At 33.7% G+C, this 19974-nt stretch overlaps 5 protein-coding genes across 8 annotated transcripts; 3 read left to right on the top strand and 2 right to left on the bottom strand.

The window, feature by feature from the left end:
* Positions 1-113: 113 nt before the first annotated feature.
* LOC128397722 (leucine-rich PPR motif-containing protein, mitochondrial-like) lies at positions 114-3749 on the bottom strand. Its single transcript, XM_053358468.1, has one exon. It carries the CDS (start codon positions 3620-3622, stop codon positions 278-280), a length of 3345 nt encoding a protein of 1114 aa, XP_053214443.1. The 5' UTR covers positions 3623-3749; the 3' UTR covers positions 114-277.
* Positions 3750-3807: 58 nt separating this feature from the next.
* Positions 3808-5295, bottom strand: LOC128397907 (Ig-like V-type domain-containing protein FAM187A). Its single transcript, XM_053358681.1, has 6 exons — positions 5192-5295; positions 4831-5123; positions 4666-4763; positions 4261-4595; positions 4053-4205; positions 3808-3985 (listed from the first exon to the last, which is right to left on the bottom strand). Exons 1-6 carry the CDS (start codon positions 5293-5295, stop codon positions 3817-3819), a joined length of 1152 nt encoding a protein of 383 aa, XP_053214656.1. The 3' UTR covers positions 3808-3816.
* Positions 5296-5582: 287 nt separating this feature from the next.
* On the top strand, positions 5583-8422 carry LOC128397947 (epidermal growth factor receptor substrate 15-like 1). The gene is given in 7 exon segments (XM_053358744.1): positions 5583-5740; positions 5827-6077; positions 6177-6501; positions 6504-6644; positions 6715-6854; positions 6942-7286; positions 7969-8422. Coding segments are annotated over 6 exon segments (1281 nt in total). The 5' UTR covers positions 5583-5740; positions 5827-5888; the 3' UTR covers positions 8110-8422.
* Positions 8327-9507, top strand: LOC128397946 (uncharacterized). 2 transcript variants are annotated; one of them, XM_053358743.1, is made up of 3 exons: positions 8327-8452; positions 8589-8709; positions 8934-9507. In XM_053358743.1, exons 2-3 carry the CDS (start codon positions 8617-8619, stop codon positions 9288-9290), a joined length of 450 nt encoding a protein of 149 aa, XP_053214718.1. In that variant the 5' UTR covers positions 8327-8452; positions 8589-8616; the 3' UTR covers positions 9291-9507. The 2 variants fall into 2 exon arrangements, with proteins under 2 accessions (XP_053214718.1, XP_053214717.1); XM_053358742.1 differs by lacking the exon at positions 8327-8452 and having other exon boundaries at positions 8576-8709.
* A 232-nt stretch (positions 9508-9739) lies between these two features.
* Positions 9740-18739, top strand: LOC128397945 (intersectin-1-like). 3 transcript variants are annotated; one of them, XM_053358738.1, is made up of 8 exons: positions 9741-12474; positions 12538-12600; positions 12691-12768; positions 13185-13464; positions 13801-13992; positions 16587-17861; positions 17939-18268; positions 18347-18739. In XM_053358738.1, the coding sequence occupies exons 1-8, from the start codon at positions 9919-9921 to the stop codon at positions 18511-18513; spliced, it is 4941 nt and encodes a 1646-aa protein (XP_053214713.1). In that variant the 5' UTR covers positions 9741-9918; the 3' UTR covers positions 18514-18739. The 3 variants fall into 3 exon arrangements, with proteins under 3 accessions (XP_053214716.1, XP_053214713.1, XP_053214714.1); XM_053358741.1 differs by lacking the exon at positions 13801-13992 and having other exon boundaries at positions 9740-12474; XM_053358739.1 differs by lacking the exon at positions 12691-12768 and having other exon boundaries at positions 9742-12474.
* Positions 18740-19974: the final 1235 nt, after the last annotated feature.

The raw sequence follows: 19974 nt of genomic DNA, 5'->3' as shown, positions 1-19974 counted from the left end.
GTTGACAATTTAACACAATGGATAATACAAAATGATTAGGAAAATTGGACCAATCAACTTTTTGACTATTAGAAATCACAAATTGTATTTGACAATCAATCGAAATGAGCTGATTAGGTTGACAATCATTAACTTTAATATAATATTAACTTTGATACATTTTTATGACAAAAAAAGTTGTTATCCTTACAATTAATCTAACTAATTAGATTTAAATTGATTTGTAAGCTAATAAACTATTACTATCAAAAAAGAGGATTTGAGAGGATATTGTAATTTAGAGATTTCCAATTGATTGATTATCTTCTCTATTGGATGATGTTGATGGTCGGAGATTTGTTGTCTTCTCGGGCAGTTCAAATTTGGGATTTTCGCCAATATTGTTTCTCACTGAATGGTAAAGTCGAACTATAATATCGTAATTTAGATCAGATAAAGTTAATTGATTCTCTTTATCTTTATTAACTTCTAATCCATCTAATAGTAATTGTTGGGCTTCTTTAACCATATTCCGTTCCAGGAGAGCGTAAATCATTGCATCGTAAACGGCACCTTTCGCTTTGGCATTAAGATCAGTTTTGTTTAATTGGTCGATCAAATTATATCCTAACATTAGATTCTTATTTCTTTTGATATCAAAGAGTAAAGTTTTGAAGACGAGGGTATCTTTAAAATCGGGTATAGAATGGAAAAGTTTCTTTGCCTCATCGAATCGATTTGTTTTCATCAATCGAAGCCAGATTATGTTTCGAGGACTGTTGGTTCCACGGGCTGCTGATAATTCTTCTAAAGTGTCGAAAATTTGATTCTCGAATTTAGGGAAAGCGTCGAGAAGCTCCAAAATACTAGCGAAAGGAAAAGGTTTAAGAGAAGGTAATAGTTTCAGTAGTGAACTAATGTCGGGACTTTTTGAATGCGAGTAGGCCAAAATAACGGTGTCAGAGAACCAGGAAGTCTCTTTTAATGGGATTGGCAGGGAGTCAATCATTTCACCGATTTCACGGAAAAGTCCGTCTTGGGCCATTTTCTCAAGAAGTGCTTTGTATACTCGAGGAGCTGGAAATCGACCTCCAGCCATCACATTTTTCGTTAGTCTTAGGGCTTTGTCAATCTGATTAGAACGAATAAATCGATCAATTAACAGACACTCATCTCCCAGTGTCAATGGAGATGAAGTGCTTGATTTGAATCGATTTTTAAGAGAAAATGCTTTGTCAAATTGTCCACTTCGAATTAAACCATGAAATTGATCTCGAACAAATTTCGCATCTTCACTGGCGACAATTTCTTCTCCTTCTTTGATTTCATCTTGGTACTTGAAAGGAACTTCCATATTTTTATCCTTCAAAAAACGGGAAAGTCGACTCATAATTCGAGGCGATGGGATAAGATTTTCTTCTTGCATTTGTGTCCAAAGTTCGAGAGCTTTGTGTGGCTTATCATTCTGTATAAATGAATCTAAAAGAGTGTAATACAATTTTTCTCTATCAACTCCAGGAATATCTTTGGTTATACCAATGAACCTTTCGAGGGAATCGATCTCATTTTGTCTTGAAAGTATAGAAATGATTCGTTGACTTCCCATCTCATAGCGTTGAAAATTTGGCCTGGTAAGAATCTTCAATGCCTGTTTGTCTTTCTTGGCTCGAATGAAGGCAAGAATTAGGTTAATCAGTGTTTCTTTTTCACCAATTCGGCTCATACAAATATCAGTGACTTTTTGTAGATTTTCAGTATCTTCAGCTTCGATTAACTTCTGTAACATGATTGATTTACAAGGAATTTGATCGTAAATCTTGACACAATCAAGCCATTCCTGTAGTGCTGTGTCTTTATCACTGTTTTGGATGATTTTTGTGTATACAGGAAGAAGTATTCTGTTAGTTACTGGTAATTGTGTTTCCTTTAAGATAAATTTTAACATTTCTTTGGCAAGAGATCCATTAGAGACGATGGCTACAATATTTTGAAGGAATCGAGCCACATCTTGGTCACTTATATTTCGAGGAAGTGATTTCTTGTTAAGGACATCGGTGAAATTGATAAAATTTCCTTCATTTTGAACACTATCGGCTAAGGTTGCTAGTAAAAGCTTTGAATCGAAACCCATCTTGACACATTTTGAAATAAAATCATGTTGGTCAGTCTTGATTCGAGGCCAAACATAATATTTAAAAGTTTCCAGCATCGCTTGGATTCCGAAGGCTTGTTGAAAAGGTAAAAGCTCTTCTTTCAAGATTTTCAGCATATCATCGTTGGTTTTCATTCGGCAAATCAATGGCCAAATGAAATGAGGTCGAGTCAATCCAGTTCGATCTTGAAAGTTTTTCAAATATTTGCGAACCAATTCAATATCTTCTAGATTATAGAGAGCAGCTTCGGTTGATCTCCAATAGGTCCATTCGTTGGCACCACTGGTTTCGAGAGCTTCACAAGCTCGTATCACTTCATCATAATCGGTTCCACTTTTGACAAGGTGATAGATGAAAAATCCTCCCATACTATTGAAATTATCACCAGCTCTGGACATTTTAGAGACTAGTTTCAATCCTAAATCAATTTTACGTTTGTAAGCAGATTTAATGACCAATTTGGATAGAGCTGAGTTATATCCTGCTTGTTTAGGTAAAAGTTCAATCAAATCATCAATTAGGGGGCTTTTATCATCACTATCAGCAATTGCTTCAATAGTATTGATAAACTGGTCAAAAGTGAAACTGATTTCATAGTTTTTCACCATTTGAATAATATTTTGAATCTTTTCTTGAATACCAGGCTTATCCAAATGAAGAGCATACGATTTAATTAAAGTTGCATATGTCTCAGCTGTTGGATCAATTTGATTGCTTCTCATTATCTCCAAGACACTTTCACCGGCTTCAATGTCACCCGATTTCATGTTACCATAAATCAAAGAATTGAAAACACCTTCATGAACCGGTAAATCATTAGACTTCATTTCAAGTAGAACCTTTTGAGCTCCTTCAAGATTACCAACTTGACAATAGAGATGAAGTAAACGATGATAGGTAACTCGATTCGGTTTGATTCCTCTTTGTGACATTAGCTCTAAAAATTTAGATGGATCTATTGAATATTCATTGTCGATATAAACATTGAGCAGAGCATTGTAGTGACTTATGTCCAATGGAGCTGATTTGGATTCCAACAAACTCCAAACTGTGTCAATTAATCGATTCCTATCTTCCTTTGTGGATTCCAAAAGGTAACTTCCACAGCATCTGATTGCCAGTAAACTCTCTGAACTTTTGATTGATCGGGAAGATTTCAGCTCATCAATGAATCTCGTCAGTTTATTTAGTGAAATCTTACGATCAGAAATGATATTTGCTTCTATCATTTGGTATGTACGATCTCGTCCATTTTGGATGGAATTTAGGTTTGAAGAAGATGAGGCTGATGATGATGGTTGGGAAGATGAATATTCGTAATTTGCTGCTGAAAGAGATGCTCCTCTAGTAACAATTAAGTCGGATTTGTGGACATTTAATTTTTTTGGTATTTTTGAACTGCAAACATTAGTTGGTCCATAGAAAGATCGACACGACGGTGACAATCCGAGACGAAAAGAGGTGACCAGTTTCCGGGCGTTGAACATCATCAAAAGAAGACGAATAATTGTAAAAATTACAAAATACTATTCACAACAATTAAGAATCAAGTTAAATCATTAATGAGAAAACAATTCAATCCAAACATGTGTTACTTTCCATTCACGTTTTGGAGAGAAAAAAGCGACATCTGTTGTCGAATGAAACAACTAAGAAGAAAAAAATTCTAATCGTTTTTTTGGAATCAGAATTTTCTGAATCGATTTTTATAAATGGAACTTGCAATTAGGAAAATTCCAATTGCTAGCACATAAAACTGAATATATTTGTATATTTTCGGAGAAATGACGTTAAGTTCAACAAGAACGACATTTAAAAAAACTGTTCCAATTTTTTTTCCATGACTTCGACAGCTAATGAAGAAAAAGTAATTAGCAAATGAAATTGTTCATCGAAATTGAATTAGAATAATTAATCTACCTGTAAACTTGAGAATCGTAAGTTTCAAGTCTCCTAATATGAAGACGATAATGAAAGTCAACCTTAACTCGGCCTAAAGTCCGTTCATTGACTCGAATGGGACTTAGAAAACGCGAATTGTTAAACCATTGGATTGGTTGATTTCCTCGCCGTCTATTGATTGTAAATTCACCAATTAGATTGATTAATGGATTGAAATGGTTCTTACCCTGGACAAACCATCAATATCGACGAGCCCGCATTTCGATTGATGGCCTTATGTGGTAAAGTTTCAGAGAACGAAGGTAAAGGTTGATTAACAGAGTAAATGTCGATCGACTTATCGATGAAATCGATAACTTTTCCACTCGAATGATCCTTGATCAGTTCAATTCCTTGCGAACAATTAGTTGAACACAAACGATAAATGATCTTATCTCCAAATTTCTTAACAACATCCGAGATAAAAGTTGGTACTAAAAAAGATCGACACGGGATCGAACCATTTTGATAAAATAAGAATTGCAAAATGGGGTTTTTGATCAAATCAGGAATATCAACGGGCTTTGGATAGAAATAATAAATGATCAGCAATCAGTTGATTATCATAGAACAATTAAGTTAAAATATTAACCTTAATATGACAGAATCCAATTTGTTTGGACAGTCCAACGGAACCACATCGATCACAAAGACTCCAATCAGTTTTTCGCCACCAAATCGAAAATGATTTTGGTTAATTTCTGACAAATTGAATTTGTAGTTTTAATTGTTGACGAACAAAATTAACTTGTGTTACCTTCATTTTCAAATCCCATTTTCGCAATTGAAATCTGTCGCTGTTGATTCTTGACAATCGTGATTGCAAACGCTGCAATTAACTCGGACTCGGACTTCTTTGGACGGAAACAATAATAAGTTCCAGTGTCGTTAACTGACCCTTCGAGAATAATAAAATTCAAATGGTTATCGATGTGATAACGACCGTCGGAAAAATCGATCTGTCTAATGAGTCCAGTTCCTTTTGGATTAAACCTCCAATGGTTCCTCAAATATGTTTCGGTTACTCGACCCTTTCGATCCAATCGAGGACTGAAAATCAAAGAGTTAATTTAGACGATGGAGTTAAAACAATTTCTAAATTGTTGACAATCGATTACCAAAGAGTCGGACAAATGAGTGTAATTGTATCTCCTTCGTTCGCTATGCCGATATGATAATTTTCTCGAGAATATTGACCTTCGCCGATGGAATCTTTTGACATGTGACAACCTGCAATCGTAGAATTTTGTATATTTTCTCTAATTTCCTCTAAATTAGCAAGACTAATTAAGTAAATTGTGAAATTAGTAAACTCATTTTCCAACCAAAATCAAAATCATTACCTATGGACATTAATGAAGTTACTTTTTCCAATTGGTAAAATCATTGAGATTACCAGAAGTATTTCAATCATCACCATGATAATTCAATCTTGAATAGTTAATTGTACTTTAAATTGATCGAATGATTAACAATTGATCAGTTGGTTTTATTTTTTTCCTTTCAGAAAATAATTAATTGGAAATTGCCGCTTACTTGGATAGTTATGGTTTCGCATGGTAACCAAGGCTCATTTTGTTCATTTGAGATCTGGAAATTGAGTTGTGATTGTCAATCGAAGACCAAATTGATTAAGGTGATTAACTAATTTGTTCACATTGTTTTAGGTAAGTTGATTGCTCTCAATATGTTGATTGTTTAATCGAAAATGTTAACTAACCTTAAATTTTGTCTCTTCTCTTTGTCCCCACAGAGTAGCGACAATTGTTACTCTCAGATTGTTTGTTTACATTTGTTGTCTATCAATAGGTTACCATGTATGCGATTTCCAATCCAACGGTTCCTGAGGAAATCTCAGTTAATCAATTGGAAATTAATATTCGTTTAAAGCAGAGTGAGATTAAAATTCTGCAAAATGAATTGGAAACACTTTACCAAATGATCAAACAATTAGAGAATCAAAAATTGGAGGCCAAGAAAAGGTTGGATGATATGAGTAACCAGGTTTGTCTTTTTCACTTTAATTTATCCTTTGAACTTGGGACAAACAATTTTGATTTATCAATTTCGATTTCAATTGATTTAATCCAATTTGACCTTTAGGTTGAATGTCTTAGAACCCAAATTGATGAGCTGAAGGATAAAATAGAGGTTCAGGAAACTGAACTTAGCACCAAAAAACGTGAATTGGATGAACTCAGATCAGAAGAACAGCAATTACAAAGCAAATTAACCGAAGCAAAAAAGACAGTTGATTCTTTATCTGGAAATTTAACCAACAATCAACTACAAATTAGTCAGTATAAAGTGAAACTTGTTCATCTTGAAGAGTACGAAAAACGCCTGGAGAATGGTAATAGCGAATTAGAATCCTCCATAAATGCCAAGGATATCGACAAGTTGAATGGTATCATTGGAGACCAATAACACCGAATGAAATTATCTCAGAATTTTCTGAAAACAAAGATGACTTTGAGTCGGGATCATTCATGGACAAAGATGCCGGTTTCATGTCACTTGGAAACGAATTTCAAACTGACCCATTCGCAGGAGAAGATCCTTTTAACGATGGTAAAGTTAAGACTCTAATCTCTGGGTAGAATTAATTTCTCACAATCATTTCTCTTGATTTCTATTTTAGATGATCCATTCAAAAAGGATAATTTAGCAAGTGACAATTTCTTTGCAAACGACAATTTTACTTCACCTCTTGATGCTTCCGGGATAAAATCCTCAGCTTTTGATTCCGCTTTCAACAATTCATCTTTCAACAATCGCAATGTATGTACAACACAAATGAACCAATTTGATTTCCATTTTAATTCCAACACAATTAATGTTTTCATTTTAATTTTCTCCCTGTAACAGATTTCGGTGACTGATCCTTTCGGAGCTGATCCATTTTCTAGCATCCATGCACCAACCTCACGATCTGAAAGTCCTGCACCCGAATTACCACCAAAGAAAAGCAAAGCACCACCACCAAGACCTGCGCCACCTAAACCCGGAAATAAAGCACCACCTCCAAGACCCGCACCACCATCGGGATTGATTGACCTTGCAGCCGATCCCTTCAAGAAATCAGGTGACCCTTGGGGCTCGGCGGTTGATGACCCATTCGCATCCAATGCCGATACAACCAATTCCTCGTCAACCAGTAATTTTGACGCTTTTGGCTCTAATAATTTCGCTGATTTTGCTAATTTTGATCAGGTACAGTAAATCATCTAGTAACTGAAGCGGTAAAAATATTACATTGATCTAATTGCTTCGGTTAATTGAGTCATTTACTTAATTCGAGGAGAGAAACAAACAAAAAATTCAACTTGAAATGTCAAATTGTAAACATCAATTTGCGACCTTTTTGTTTATTGTAATTAGTATATCAACCGATTGTGTATCGAGTGAAACTAATTCTTTGTGATTTAATTTTACCTCAAAATGTCCCAATTGAAATAGTTAATCCTAATCACCTCCATAATTTAAATCTTTCTGTTAGTGATTGTACAACTTTAGTCTATTCTAATTAATTGATTATTACTGTTGCTTTATTTCATTTCTATTTTCCCTTCTAATACTTTCTCTTAATTGTCTGCAATCAACCACCACCATCAATACTAATAAACTAATTACAATTGCTTACTCGCTAAACAAAAACCTTTGCTTAACCACCTTAATTGTCCCTATTTAATTATAATCATCTAACAAATGCTTTTACGCCTCCATTGTTGATCAATTGCTGTTAATCAAACGTGTTCAACTAATCATCTGCTTCACTCACCACCAACTTAATCATCTTGATCATCCGAGTATAATTCAGATAAGATGAATTAATTTTTCACTAATATGATTGAATAATTTATCCCAAATTAATTATTTTCTTGAAACAATTCAGGTCGAAATGCCGAAACCAGTGGATCCTTATGCAACCTTAGCATCAATTGCAAGAATGAGCTCATCATCAAGACAGGGAACTGATTTCGGACAATCAACTGGACAATCACCGTTTCATTCACAATTTGATGCCTTCAATTAAATTGCTGATCTCATCTGAACACTTTGACATCATTTACCTAATTGCCAAATCCTAAATTTACCACAAAAAGTTACAACAATTTATTATTTTTAACAAAAGTCAAGCCAATAATTATATTATTATTAATCCTTGTTGATTGAAATTATATCCAGACAATTAACTGTATCATGTTGACACTTTTAATCAATTGCACAGAAATTGCACTTTTGCCATAAAACAAAAACAAACGAAAATTATGTTTATTAACCAACTTGATTGTTGGAACAAATTACCGAACACAATTAAAGCTTCTTTCATTTTCAATCAACAATAACGACAATTAGCTTTTTCTAACCTGATTAAGGTGAACATTTAAAAGGAAAAGAAGAAGCTTTTTCTTTTTAATTTTAATCTTCGTTTTGTCCCAATCACTTGTTTCTGTTTTGTTTACATTTTAATTGTCAACAATATTTTTAAATTCTACTTTTAATTGTTAATAGTTTCAATTTATTCGTTAATTGTATCAACATGAACTTCATGGGAGGAGGACGAAGAGCAATGAAAGCAATGGAAAAGGAAAATGATCAAGATAAAGAGAAAGTGATTAACTACATTCAAAAGGTGAGAAGCTTTTTCTTCAAATAGTAATCGAAACAATTTCGTTAATTGGTTAACATGAAACAATTTAACTTTAAACATTCGATTGTTGATGTTTGACTGTCACCGACAATCACTCTTTAAGTTGTTTGTGTTAATTGTCTGCTAATTGTTTTGTTTTGTTATCACTTTTTGCTCATCTGATTTGTTTTGTTTTCGTTTCATTTTGTTTTGATTTTTGTTTACAGAAAATGGACGAAAAAACCGAATTGGAATCAAATGGACAATCAATTTTCAAAGCGAATGATAAAGAAGTTGTTTCTCGAAGCCAGGATGTAATTAAAGCCCAAGTGATTAAAAAAATTTACGCCAAACAAAAGCAAAATCAGCCGATTGTTGTTCGTCATGTTTTGATGGAAAAGCCTTCGTTTACCTTGGACGGAGTTGCGACCATTCATTCAAACCCTTTTTTCAAAGCTCATCGGAAATCCATGAATTGGGAAAATCGTCTCTTCAAGACAATTAAAATTGAAAAAAAAGGTCGATCAGAAAATGAAAATCAAATCAATCGAAAGCAATCAAAAAGCATCCCGATGAGCGTTTAAAAATGATCCATGAATGGATGACCAAAGGTGACAATCCTTTTGCCACAAGTCAAACTTACATTCGAACCTACGTTTAAATGAAACAATCAAATTCCCAAATATACTCACCCAATCAAATCAACAATGAAAATTGAAAAATTCAACTAATCATCAATCCAATTAACCAAATCAAAGCTAAAATGGTTCAATGAGCTTTTCTTATCCAAAATCAAATGTATCAATTATTTCCCATGAATTCCTAATCAATGAAACTGATGAGCTTTACCAAATTGTAATTTCACATGAAAAGAATAATTTTCATTCCATTAATCGTAATCAAAGAAGAGAAATTAAATTTTCCATTTAACTGTAAACTTAATTTTCTTTTTCAATTTGGCGCTTTTTTTGAAAGAAGTAAAAGAGAACAAAATTAAAGAAGTAAATTTGTCTCTTTCTTTTTCTGTCTCTCTTTATGTTCTCATCGTGATGAATCATCATTGATTGATTGTTGTTCAGTTTGATTATTAACCATTATCCCAGTTGATTTATCATCAATTAGGTTAATTCCTTTTATTGGTGAACCTTTTCTTTCATTTGAACCTTTTCTTTACTTTATTCTGTTATCCTAACAATTGTTATCTCATTTAGTATGATCATCGATTGGTCAATCCCTTTACCAACTCGTGCAAAATATACACAACTATTTAATAAAACTGACACAGGACGAACTGGTTTTATCTCCGGTGCTCAAGCGAGAGATATTTTACTTCAATCTGGTCTATCTCAGCAGTTATTAGCTAATATTTGGGGTTTAGCTGATGTAGATGTTGATGGACGTCTTACTCTTGAAGAATTTATCCTTGCAAATCATCTAATAGAATGTGTTCAGCGGGGTGAACAGTTGCCTATTACATTACCTCCTGATCTTGTTCCCCCAAGTCAAAGGAAACCCAGTGCTGTTACTACTCCAGTGCTTACCGAATGGGCCATTCCACAACCTTCAAAATTGAAGTATACCCAATTATTTAACTATCATGATCGTACTAGAACAGGCTACCTTACGGGAGCCCAAGCTAGAAATATCCTTCTTCAATCAGGTCTTCCGCAAGCAATGTTAGCTAATATTTGGGCCTTAGCGGATGTTGATGTTGATGGTAGATTAACATGTGATGAATTTGTCCTGGCGACGCATCTTATTGATATGGTTAAAGCCGGTACCCCATTGCCTAATGTACTACCTCCAGAGTTGATCCCACCCAGTTTACGAAGGCGATCATCTAGTGGGTCACAATCAACACTTGCTGCTGTTGGACCTGCTACGTCGGTTGATTTAATTGGAGCTCTCGACGAGGAGAGTTCTGCTCCCAATAGTCGAAAGGGTAGCATTACTACTTTTGAAGATAAAAGAAGAGAGAATTTTGAAAAAGGGCAAGCCGAGTTAGACAGACGTCGTCAAATGTTATTGGAACAGCAAAGGAGACAACAAGAGGAGAGAGAACGTAAAGAGAGAGAAGAGTTTGAGAAAAGGGAAAAAATTCGTTTGGAACAAGAGAAACGGAAACAGTTAGAGATGGAAAGACAACTGCAAAAACAAAGAGAAGTGGAAGCTGCAAAGGAGGAAGAGCGTCGTAAACAATTGGAACTAAGAGAAGCGGCAAGAAGAGAAATGGAACGTCAGAGAATGATTGAATGGGAGAATCAACGAAAACAAGAGATGCTTAATCAAGAACAAGAAACTGCTGCCCAATTAAAGAATAAGAAGAAGAGTTTGATGATAGATTATGAACAAGTTTGTAATCAATTTAACCAACTGCAAGAGCAAGTTAATGATACAAGGAAAAAAGTGACCGATTCAAAATCTGACATTGACAAAATGAGGACTGAACGAGATGTCAAATTGAAAGAGATTAATTTCCTTAAAGCACAAATGAAAACCTTACAAGATCGTCAACTTTTGATTGAACAAGATAAAATTACTCTTTCTGCTCAGTTGAAAGATTTAACCATGAACAATGTCACAGGTATCACTGACTCTGCTCAGTTTGCCCTACAAAATAAGAAGATCAAGATTTGTCAACTTAAAACACAGATTGAAGAATGTGAGAAGGAGAGAGAAGCCAAAATCCAGGACATGCAGCATAAAAGTGCTGAATTTAAGGAATTGAAGGAAAAATTTGAAGCGTTATTAAGCAAAGTGAAAATTTTACAAGAAGGTTATGATCGCAAACTGGAGACGGCGAAAGAAATTGTTGCGAAAGGTGTTCCAGAAAGAAAAGTTTTGGAAAATGCTTGGAATGACCAAGGAGACGCTTGGAATAGCGTCAGTGATAGTGCTTGGCCAACCACCGATACCAATTCTAATTTCGATGCTTTCCCGACCGACTTTTCTGCAAGTTTCCCTGCAACAACAACATCCACTACAAACTCAGACAGTGGTACAAAATATCGTGTAGTTTTTGCTTTCGAAGCTCGATCTCAAGATGAGTTGACAATTCAAGATGGTGACATAATCATTGTTAGACCAGATCCAAGTGCGGCACCAGGTTGGCTTCAAGGTGAATTAAATGGCAAAATTGGTTGGTTTCCTGAAGCTTATGTTGAACCTCTCGAATCTGGTTTTGTATCCACGTCTAATGATTTCCCAACCTCTCAACTGGCAACTGATAATGGATTCGGAAATCAATCTAATTTATTTGATACTACAAAACCGACAGATTTAACCACAGGCTTTGCTGATCTGACTCCACAAATTACCACAACCACAACTACAACCACAACCGCAACCACATCAGAACCTTACATTGACATTAGTGCACGAAGTTTCCCCGTAAATGCCGTTGTGTTGTATCAATGGTCTGCAACAGAACCTAATCACTTGACAATCAACAAAGGAGATATAATCAGTGTTAAACAGCATAAAGATGATTGGTTATTAGGAGAAATTGTTGACAGAAGGGGTTGGCTTCCTAAATCATTTGTTAAACCAATTACAGGAAATGTTGCATCGGAAACCGATTTAGAGCCTATTTATCATGTAGCAATGTATCCGTTCCAGTCACAAGAACCTGGTGATCTTGCATTCGAAGGTGGTGAGATAATCAAAGTAGTTAAAAAAGAAGGAGATTGGTGGACAGGAGAAATTATTCCTAATCGAATTGGAATATTTCCTTCTAATTATGTCCGAGAAGCTACGGTTGAAGAATTGGTAAGTTAATCTAATCACAATAGATGAAATTTAATAATCTCTCGTTAATTTCCTTCTCTTCAGCCTTTACCATCAGGATTTGCTCCTCAACTCGCCCCACCGATGACAAAGAACATGAGTTTAGAGGTAAAACAATTGATTAATTAATTTTCCATCGTCTTCTCGATTTACTAACCATTTAATTTTCAATTTCTTCAATTGCTTACCACAATTCAGAGGAAGGATTCAGATGCTCCTTCACGGTTTGATCTTGGGGCTAGTCCAGCTCGTTCAGTGGACAGTCCCAGACTAAAGGTCAATTCTAATCATTAACTTTCATGATTATGCTCAATTTTCAACTAATTAACCTAACCATTTGAATGCCATTTATTTTTCTTATTTACCTTTTAAACTTGAATGATTTGTTTTTAGAAGCCTTTTTCTCTTTCCAATGATGTTAATAGTATTTAATTTAAACAAGCTAAATAATCTAATAGTTGGATGCAGCCTTAAATGAAACCTTTCTATGCTATTGTAAATATCAGAAGGGCGTTAATGATAAACATTAATTTAATTGTTTGGTTTTTATTTACTAATTTAGATTGTATTTTATCTGAATGTAACTATTCACCATGTTAAAATTTGTTTAACTCCCTCTTATTGATAGTTTTTGTTTTTTCATTTAAATTAACATTACTTTTTATCGTCTCTTTTTACTCTCATATTTACAGAAGGGTAAACTGAAAAAGCCGGAAATCGTTCGTGTCATAGCTCCTTATAAAGCTACTGGTCCGGAGCAATTAAGTTTAGAAAAGGATCAATTGATTCAAGTTCGTAAAAAGAACACTTCTGGTTGGTGGGAAGGAGAAACTCAGGTTAAAGGTCAAAAACGTCAAGTTGGCTGGTTCCCTGCATCGTATGTCAAATCATTATCTGGTTCTGGTGCAGGTTCTGGAGGAAGTTCAGCTCGTTCAACACCGGATCCTAATAGAGCTGAAAATGAAGCAATTGGTATTTAATTTACCCCCTGTTACAATATCTATAGCTGCTAAAATTATGGCTTTTCCTACTTCTACTAAACTCTACTAACTGTCCGACTTTCACGTCTTAAATTCCCATCCTTAAATTATCCTAATTATCTCTACTAATTACCTTTAGCTAATCATTTAATTCACCATGTTTGTTCACCTTCCTTTCTATCTCATTGAATTTAAAGGTTTCTTTCACTATCTCTAGTCTAAAGTTCTCAATTCCTGTCATGTTTCATTTTAATCCTAATTTTATAATTTTATTCATTTAACCTAATTTTATGCTTTCCGATTCCCCTCCTTGAATTATCAACTTCAGAGAAAGTCATATCTTTGTACCCGTTCGCGGCTCAACAAGATGATGAACTTAGTTTTCAAGCTAACGAAGTGATTAAAGTACTTTCTAAAGACGATCCTACTTGGTGGAAAGGGCAATTAGAATCAACCAATACAATCGGAGTTTTCCCATCCAATTATGTTCAAAGCTTGGCTGATGCAAATTTTAGTAGATGTAAGTTAATTGTTGATAAATGTTATTCAATAATATTCAATTGGCATCTTTGTTTACATTTTAGTTTTCCATAGATTTTCGTTGATCAAGAATAATTAGTTTTCTCTTTTTAATTAAGTTTTATTTCTTAATTTGTCTATCTTAGCATCAACAGTTGAGTGTTTTCGTTTTCGTTTCTGTTTTGTTGTTTATTTGTTTGTCGTTCCCTTTAAACTGAATGCTAAGATAGTCATTACCTCTCTACCTTTCCCCTTAATAATTGCAATTAATTGCTGCTCTTCTAGAAGTTGATTAATATTCTAAAGCGGATTTTTTCCTTCTCCATATTTTAGGAGGATCTTTAGCGATTAAGAAAATTGACACACAATAGAGGCTCTAGAGGCAATAATTAACGGGAACGAGAGAGACCCACTAGTCACACAATTCATGGCCATAATCTTTGACTTCTTTGCTGGAAAAAAATATATGGACACAACCATTAATTATCACAACTTTTAATTTCATCTCTCCCAAAAACAATGATGATTATGAAGATGATTTATGAATCAACTACCAGATCTTTTATTCCCTTTTTTTTTGCTGATCGTTAAGTGATGTGTGTGCGAGTGTCTTGTATCCTCTCTGGAAAAGAAAACTAGATCATCACCTGTATTTATCAAATCCAATTCTGTCTATACATTTATATATACATATTTATCTCCCTCTCTCTCTCACACACACTCTATCTGTCATTTTCTATCTTTCTCTTGCATATCTTAGTTTTTCTTGTGTTTTGAATTTCGTTTTGCTTCCATTGACAAGAAGTTGTTTTGATTTTCTTGCCAAATTTTGAATAATAGTTTACCAGGAAGTTATACCTTACTTAACACACAATCCAACCATAAATCACCATCTTCTCTCTTCCCTGCCTCCTTCCACTCTCCCTATTCCCTATTGCTCTTTAAGCCCGTTTGCCACCGCTTCTAGTCTTCGTTTCTCTTGAGCTAAAATCTTTTTCTTTGCCATTAAGTTTTTGTAACTTTGTTTCTGTCATCAGTATATACAAGTATCTTCAAGTCAGTTGAGTATTTATTAGAAATATTTCCATCAAAAATTCAACTATTATTACTATTTGTTTATCAACAGAAAATGCATATAACTTTTAAATTACTTCTAACTTTAAGTTCACCTTGTAATACTTGTGATGTGCCATAGATGAAGGAAATGCAATCCTTTGTAATTTTTGTTTTCTGTTCTAGTGACAAAACAAACCATAGAGATTAATTTTATTTAGCCGTTTATTTCAACACAATCATCAACCTCCTCCAGTGTTAATTACCCCAAATGTTTATCTCCATAATTACCATCAATGGTGATAATAATGATTGAATTACACCATGTCTTTAGTTGTTTTATCCCTTCCATTCAAAGTTATCCCTGGTATTTCAATGCTCTTCTCATTGCCCCTACTTATGACCAAATTTGACCCTTTGTTATCCATTTCTATTGCTCTTTCCAAATATTTTTATTTTCTCATCTCCTTCCCGCTAATTGTTACACCTCAGGCTCACCTTGTTCTTTCTCTCTCAATTCGTCTCATATCATTTGTACGTCTACAATTTTCGTTTCCCGTAACACCCAAAGAATCACCTTATTTCTCAATCGCAATTTACCCTCCCTCATACAAATAATCCGAAAAAAAAACACCTCTGGAATTACAATTAACAGAAACACTTCAATGTGCTGGCTTGTTATTTAAAGTAATTATAATTAATGATTAGTTGTTTTCCCTTTTCTCCTTTTTTTTTTTGCTGATTCTAACTAATTTGATTGTTTGATTGTTGATCAGTGGGTCTCTCCTTCCTCATGTTTAATTGTTATTTTTGTTTTCTATCACTTTTAATTTACCTCTCAATCAAAACAACTCACCTTCCCAAAAACATTAACGTAATTTAGTCAATCATGAAAAAAGCAACTGTGGTAAAGTGAATCTCTGAATCCTCTCAATCACAATTAACACACACATACACACAATGATTAATATTAATAGAAAACAAATTTCAATGTTAAATTTGACTTTAAGTAATTAAGAATGAGAGAAAGAGGTTTTCATGACACTGTTTAGTTTAATTGTTCATAAAACAATTATCATCACTCATACAAGAAAATGTCAACATAATATATAAGATATGGTCCAAAATAATACTGGAACAATTAACTAATTAATCAACATCATCAACAACAATTTAACCTGCAAACAAAAATGAGCAACAAACCAAGTACTTCATCACTTAATTTCTTTTGAAAATCAATAGAGTTAATCAAGTTTCGTTTTCTCATTCCTGCTTCTTCATTCACACTCGATTCCATTTGAACTAAACAATTAACTAATTAATACCTTTTGTTGTGATAATAATAATAATAATTACTGGATTGAAACGCGACTACAATGTACTCACATCTAAATCTAAATCTTGAGCAATAACAAATTTGATTTATCTTACAAGAATACAAATTTTGTCCTTTTATTATCAAGCTTTTAATTGTTCACAATTAAAAATTGTCCATTGATTTTATCTTATTTTTTTCTTCTTGTTTTTGTTTACCTTTATTAGATGAAAGTCCAATAGACATTGGCAATCAATTGAACAATTTATTTATCAACAATGGAACCGAATCAACAACGACAGAAGATGCGAGACAAAAACCAATTCAAGAATTAATTGTAACCGAAGAGGCTTATGTTCATGATTTAAGAATTATTATCGACGTTTTCGAGAAGCCGTTACGACGGTCCAATGTAATTCCTGCTGAATCGTTGAATAAGATTTTCCTTAATTGGTCATCTCTTCTTGATTACAATTCAATCTTTCTGAAATCACTGATTGACCGCCGAGCTTATTATCTGCAAAACTGTGATGGTAACATTGAGATGATCGGTGATATAATTGTTAATCATATTCCTGGCATGGTTGATATTTACATCGGATTCTGTAGTCACCAATTAAAAGCCGCTAAATTGTTGCAGAAAATGTCGGAAACCGATGAAGCTTTTCGAGAAGTGGCAAAAAAATGTTCTATGAACAAGAAAACAAATGGCCTACCATTAGGTGCTTATCTACTCAAACCAATGCAAAGAATTACTAAATATCCTTTGGTGATAAAGAAAATTTTATCCAATACTCCGTCCGATCATCTTGACCGTGAATCTTGTGAACGAGCTTACGAATTGGCTCAGAGTTTATGTGACTCTGTTAACGAAGCATGTAGATCTCAAGAGAACGAGGAGCGACTCGATTGGATTCAAGGTCACGTCAAATGTGACGGCATCGATCAGATCATTCGTTTTAACTCAATGACCAAATTCATGGGACCTCGATTGATACTTAATTCGGGCTATCTAATCAAGGTGAACAGCGGCAAAGAGCTGGTCGCCTTTCTTTTCAATGATTTCTTATTACTCACTGTCCCGGTCAATCAATCGATTCGGTTCAATAATCTCTGGGCTTCGGACAAAGGACTATCCAACTCGTACCGAATGTACAAAAGGCCAATACTTTTGAATGACATGGAATTGGTTGATGACATTTCCTCGACACCCAATGGTTTACGTTCAACTTCATCGCCAATAGTTTTATCTTCATCATCATTTCCAGTACTTTCTCTTGCAACCTCATCTACAGCCACCAACACATCTTCATCTACTTTATCTTCAGCATCCTCATCATCTGAAAGTTTAACTTTCATCTTGAAACTTAAATCATCTGATCGCACATACACTTTCAAAGCAACATCTCACAATGATCGTAACAATTGGATTAGAATCATAAACTCAGCTAAACATGAGTACATTGAGAAACTTGGCCAACGGAAAAGTTACTTCGGTCCAAGTAAATTAATTGGAATAAAAACTTTAAACAATATAGTTTAACTAATTGTTTTCTCTCATTTCAATATTAAATTTCAGATGATTCTCCTGGAACTGGTATCGGAAGGCTACTTGTAACTGTCCTCGAAGCAGTTCAATTGTTCACTCGTAACGAGACCCTAAACAGTTACTGTCGGGTCAGTGTTGGTGACAAATTTTCCGACCAATCGTCCCATCGACAAATATCCGAAACCAAAGTGGCCCGATCATGTTTTCCAATGTCTAATGATAAGTTCAATTCGCACGGAAACAAGTTGACACTTTTCACCGCCAATTGGAATTACTCAATGCAATTCATCTTGAAAGAACCATTAAGAAATACTTGTCTCTCAATCAGTTGTTTCGATGAAGATCCTTTCGCTCCTGATTGTGAGTATTTACATCCAATCGTAATTACATCTTTTTAATTTGATTATTTCTTCTTCTTGTTTTCATTTCTTTCCTTAGTACTCATTGGACAAACTTCAATTGCGCTCGATGATTTAGCCGATGAAATAAGCCGAACATCAGCTCGACCCTTGACCAAAGCATACAAATTGAAAAGCATCGATAAAATGATCCAAGAAAATCTTAATCCGGTTGTTTATCTCAAACTGGATTTATTACTTTTCTAATTATCTTATAATAAGGTTTCCAAAAGAACAAGTCAATTGTAATTACAATTACAATTTTCACCTTTACAATCCAATTAATCAAAAACTCAATTATTTTCAATCTATTTATTTGTCAATGTAACATTCTCAACGATTTTTTATTTAATTATTGTGACATATCTGTGCAAACTCATACCAATTAAACACAATTAAAGTCTCAAACATCTCAATAAACCGCGAACCATAATTTTGATTACATGATTACAATATTAAACAATCAATCATCTAATCAAATTAAACTAATGGCAGGTTAAAAGTACAACAATTTATTGAATTTGTATTAAGTTTCTCTCTCCATTCTGATAACTGTTTCATCATCTTCGTGATGCAAAACATTTGATCCAATAATAATATACACATGATGATGATAAATAATGTAAAAAGAAAGTGAAAGTAACTGTATTTATCATCTTTCTCATCTTTCTCATCATCATCATCACCATATCATTTCATTTTCATTGATTTTATCAAAACAAGTGTATGGTTATATTAAGATATGCTCATGATAAAATCGATTCAACTTTTCATAGTCCAGATTCATATTGAATATAAAATATAATCTGTTTTTTGTTTATCACCAAAAATCTGATGCTTATCAACTGTAATAATAACGGTAAAAGTGATTGACAGTTTCATGATTATCATCAGCAGTCAGTGAAAAGCAATATATTGAAATGGATTTCAATTGTTTTCCTTTGTTTTTCCTTCCAGAATCAATTCAATTGAACAAACTGAATTGAAGTAACAAACAATAATATCAAAAATGCAATCAAAAAATCTCATATGAATATAATAATAATGATAGAATAAATTGAAAAAGTTCTGGACTCAAGTAATCGATTGAGAAAAAGTTTCTATAATTAGATTATGAATATTTGACCAATAAATCATATTAACATGAAGAAAGATAATTGTTTAGACAATCAAATTAAATCAAATGGCGTAAAATAGTTTTATTATATTATTAATGTGTCACATTGATTTCATCTTAATTCAATTTCCTCCTGAAAAATTGAAGCAAAAAATATTCACATGAAGGAGATTGGTGATTGTGATGCTTGATAATTTAATGTGAATTCATGGAGACAAAAAATGAGAGGAAAAACTTGAAGATCATCAATCATCAGCATCCGGTCTTTACCTTTCATCCCTCATCCCTACGTCCAAATATCATCATTATCCAGTTACTACTCACCCTCATTGTATCAACAGGAGCTCGATATCAGTTTAATCATATTCTCAAACTCATCATCTGAATCTTCATTACCATCATCATCATTATCCGAGAGTCGGAATATCATTTTTGAAATGAGAAACCAGGGGAAAAGTTGAATACAAAAGATGAACTTATAAGGTGATATTGTCATTAACCACCACAAGTTATCATCATTCAATGGTTTTTAAGATAAAATCACAAAGATA

The sequence above is a fragment of the Panonychus citri genome, unplaced genomic scaffold (genome assembly GCF_014898815.1).
Source record: "Panonychus citri isolate SS breed McGregor unplaced genomic scaffold, ASM1489881v1 Contig00040, whole genome shotgun sequence".
In the NCBI taxonomy this organism is placed as follows: domain Eukaryota; kingdom Metazoa; phylum Arthropoda; class Arachnida; order Trombidiformes; family Tetranychidae; genus Panonychus; species Panonychus citri.
Note: the sequence above shows the minus strand (reverse complement) of the source record. Positions and strands in the feature narration are given on the sequence as shown.

What these genes read in the sequence shown, in the direction of transcription:
- LOC128397945 (XM_053358738.1), top strand. Translation starts at nt 9,919, where the DNA reads ATGATCATCGATTGGTCAATCCCTTTACCAACTCGTGCAAAATATACA. An exon ending in CAAAGAACATGAGTTTAGAG is followed by an intron (nt 12,601 to 12,690) that starts GTAAAACAATTG and finishes ACCACAATTCAG; the next exon opens with AGGAAGGATTCAGATGCTCC. An exon ending in AGCTGAAAATGAAGCAATTG is followed by an intron (nt 13,465 to 13,800) that starts GTATTTAATTTA and finishes TATCAACTTCAG; the next exon opens with AGAAAGTCATATCTTTGTAC.
- LOC128397946 (XM_053358743.1), top strand. Translation starts at nt 8,617, where the DNA reads ATGAACTTCATGGGAGGAGGACGAAGAGCAATGAAAGCAATGGAAAAG. An exon ending in TGATTAACTACATTCAAAAG is followed by an intron (nt 8,710 to 8,933) that starts GTGAGAAGCTTT and finishes TTTTGTTTACAG; the next exon opens with AAAATGGACGAAAAAACCGA.
- LOC128397907 (XM_053358681.1), bottom strand. Translation starts at nt 5,295, where the DNA reads ATGTCAAAAGATTCCATCGGCGAAGGTCAATATTCTCGAGAAAATTAT. An exon ending in CTCATTTGTCCGACTCTTTG is followed by an intron (nt 5,124 to 5,191) that starts GTAATCGATTGT and finishes TTTGATTTTCAG; the next exon opens with TCCTCGATTGGATCGAAAGG. An exon ending in ATATTGATGGTTTGTCCAGG is followed by an intron (nt 4,206 to 4,260) that starts GTAAGAACCATT and finishes TACAATCAATAG; the next exon opens with ACGGCGAGGAAATCAACCAA.
- LOC128397722 (XM_053358468.1), bottom strand. Translation starts at nt 3,622, where the DNA reads ATGATGTTCAACGCCCGGAAACTGGTCACCTCTTTTCGTCTCGGATTG.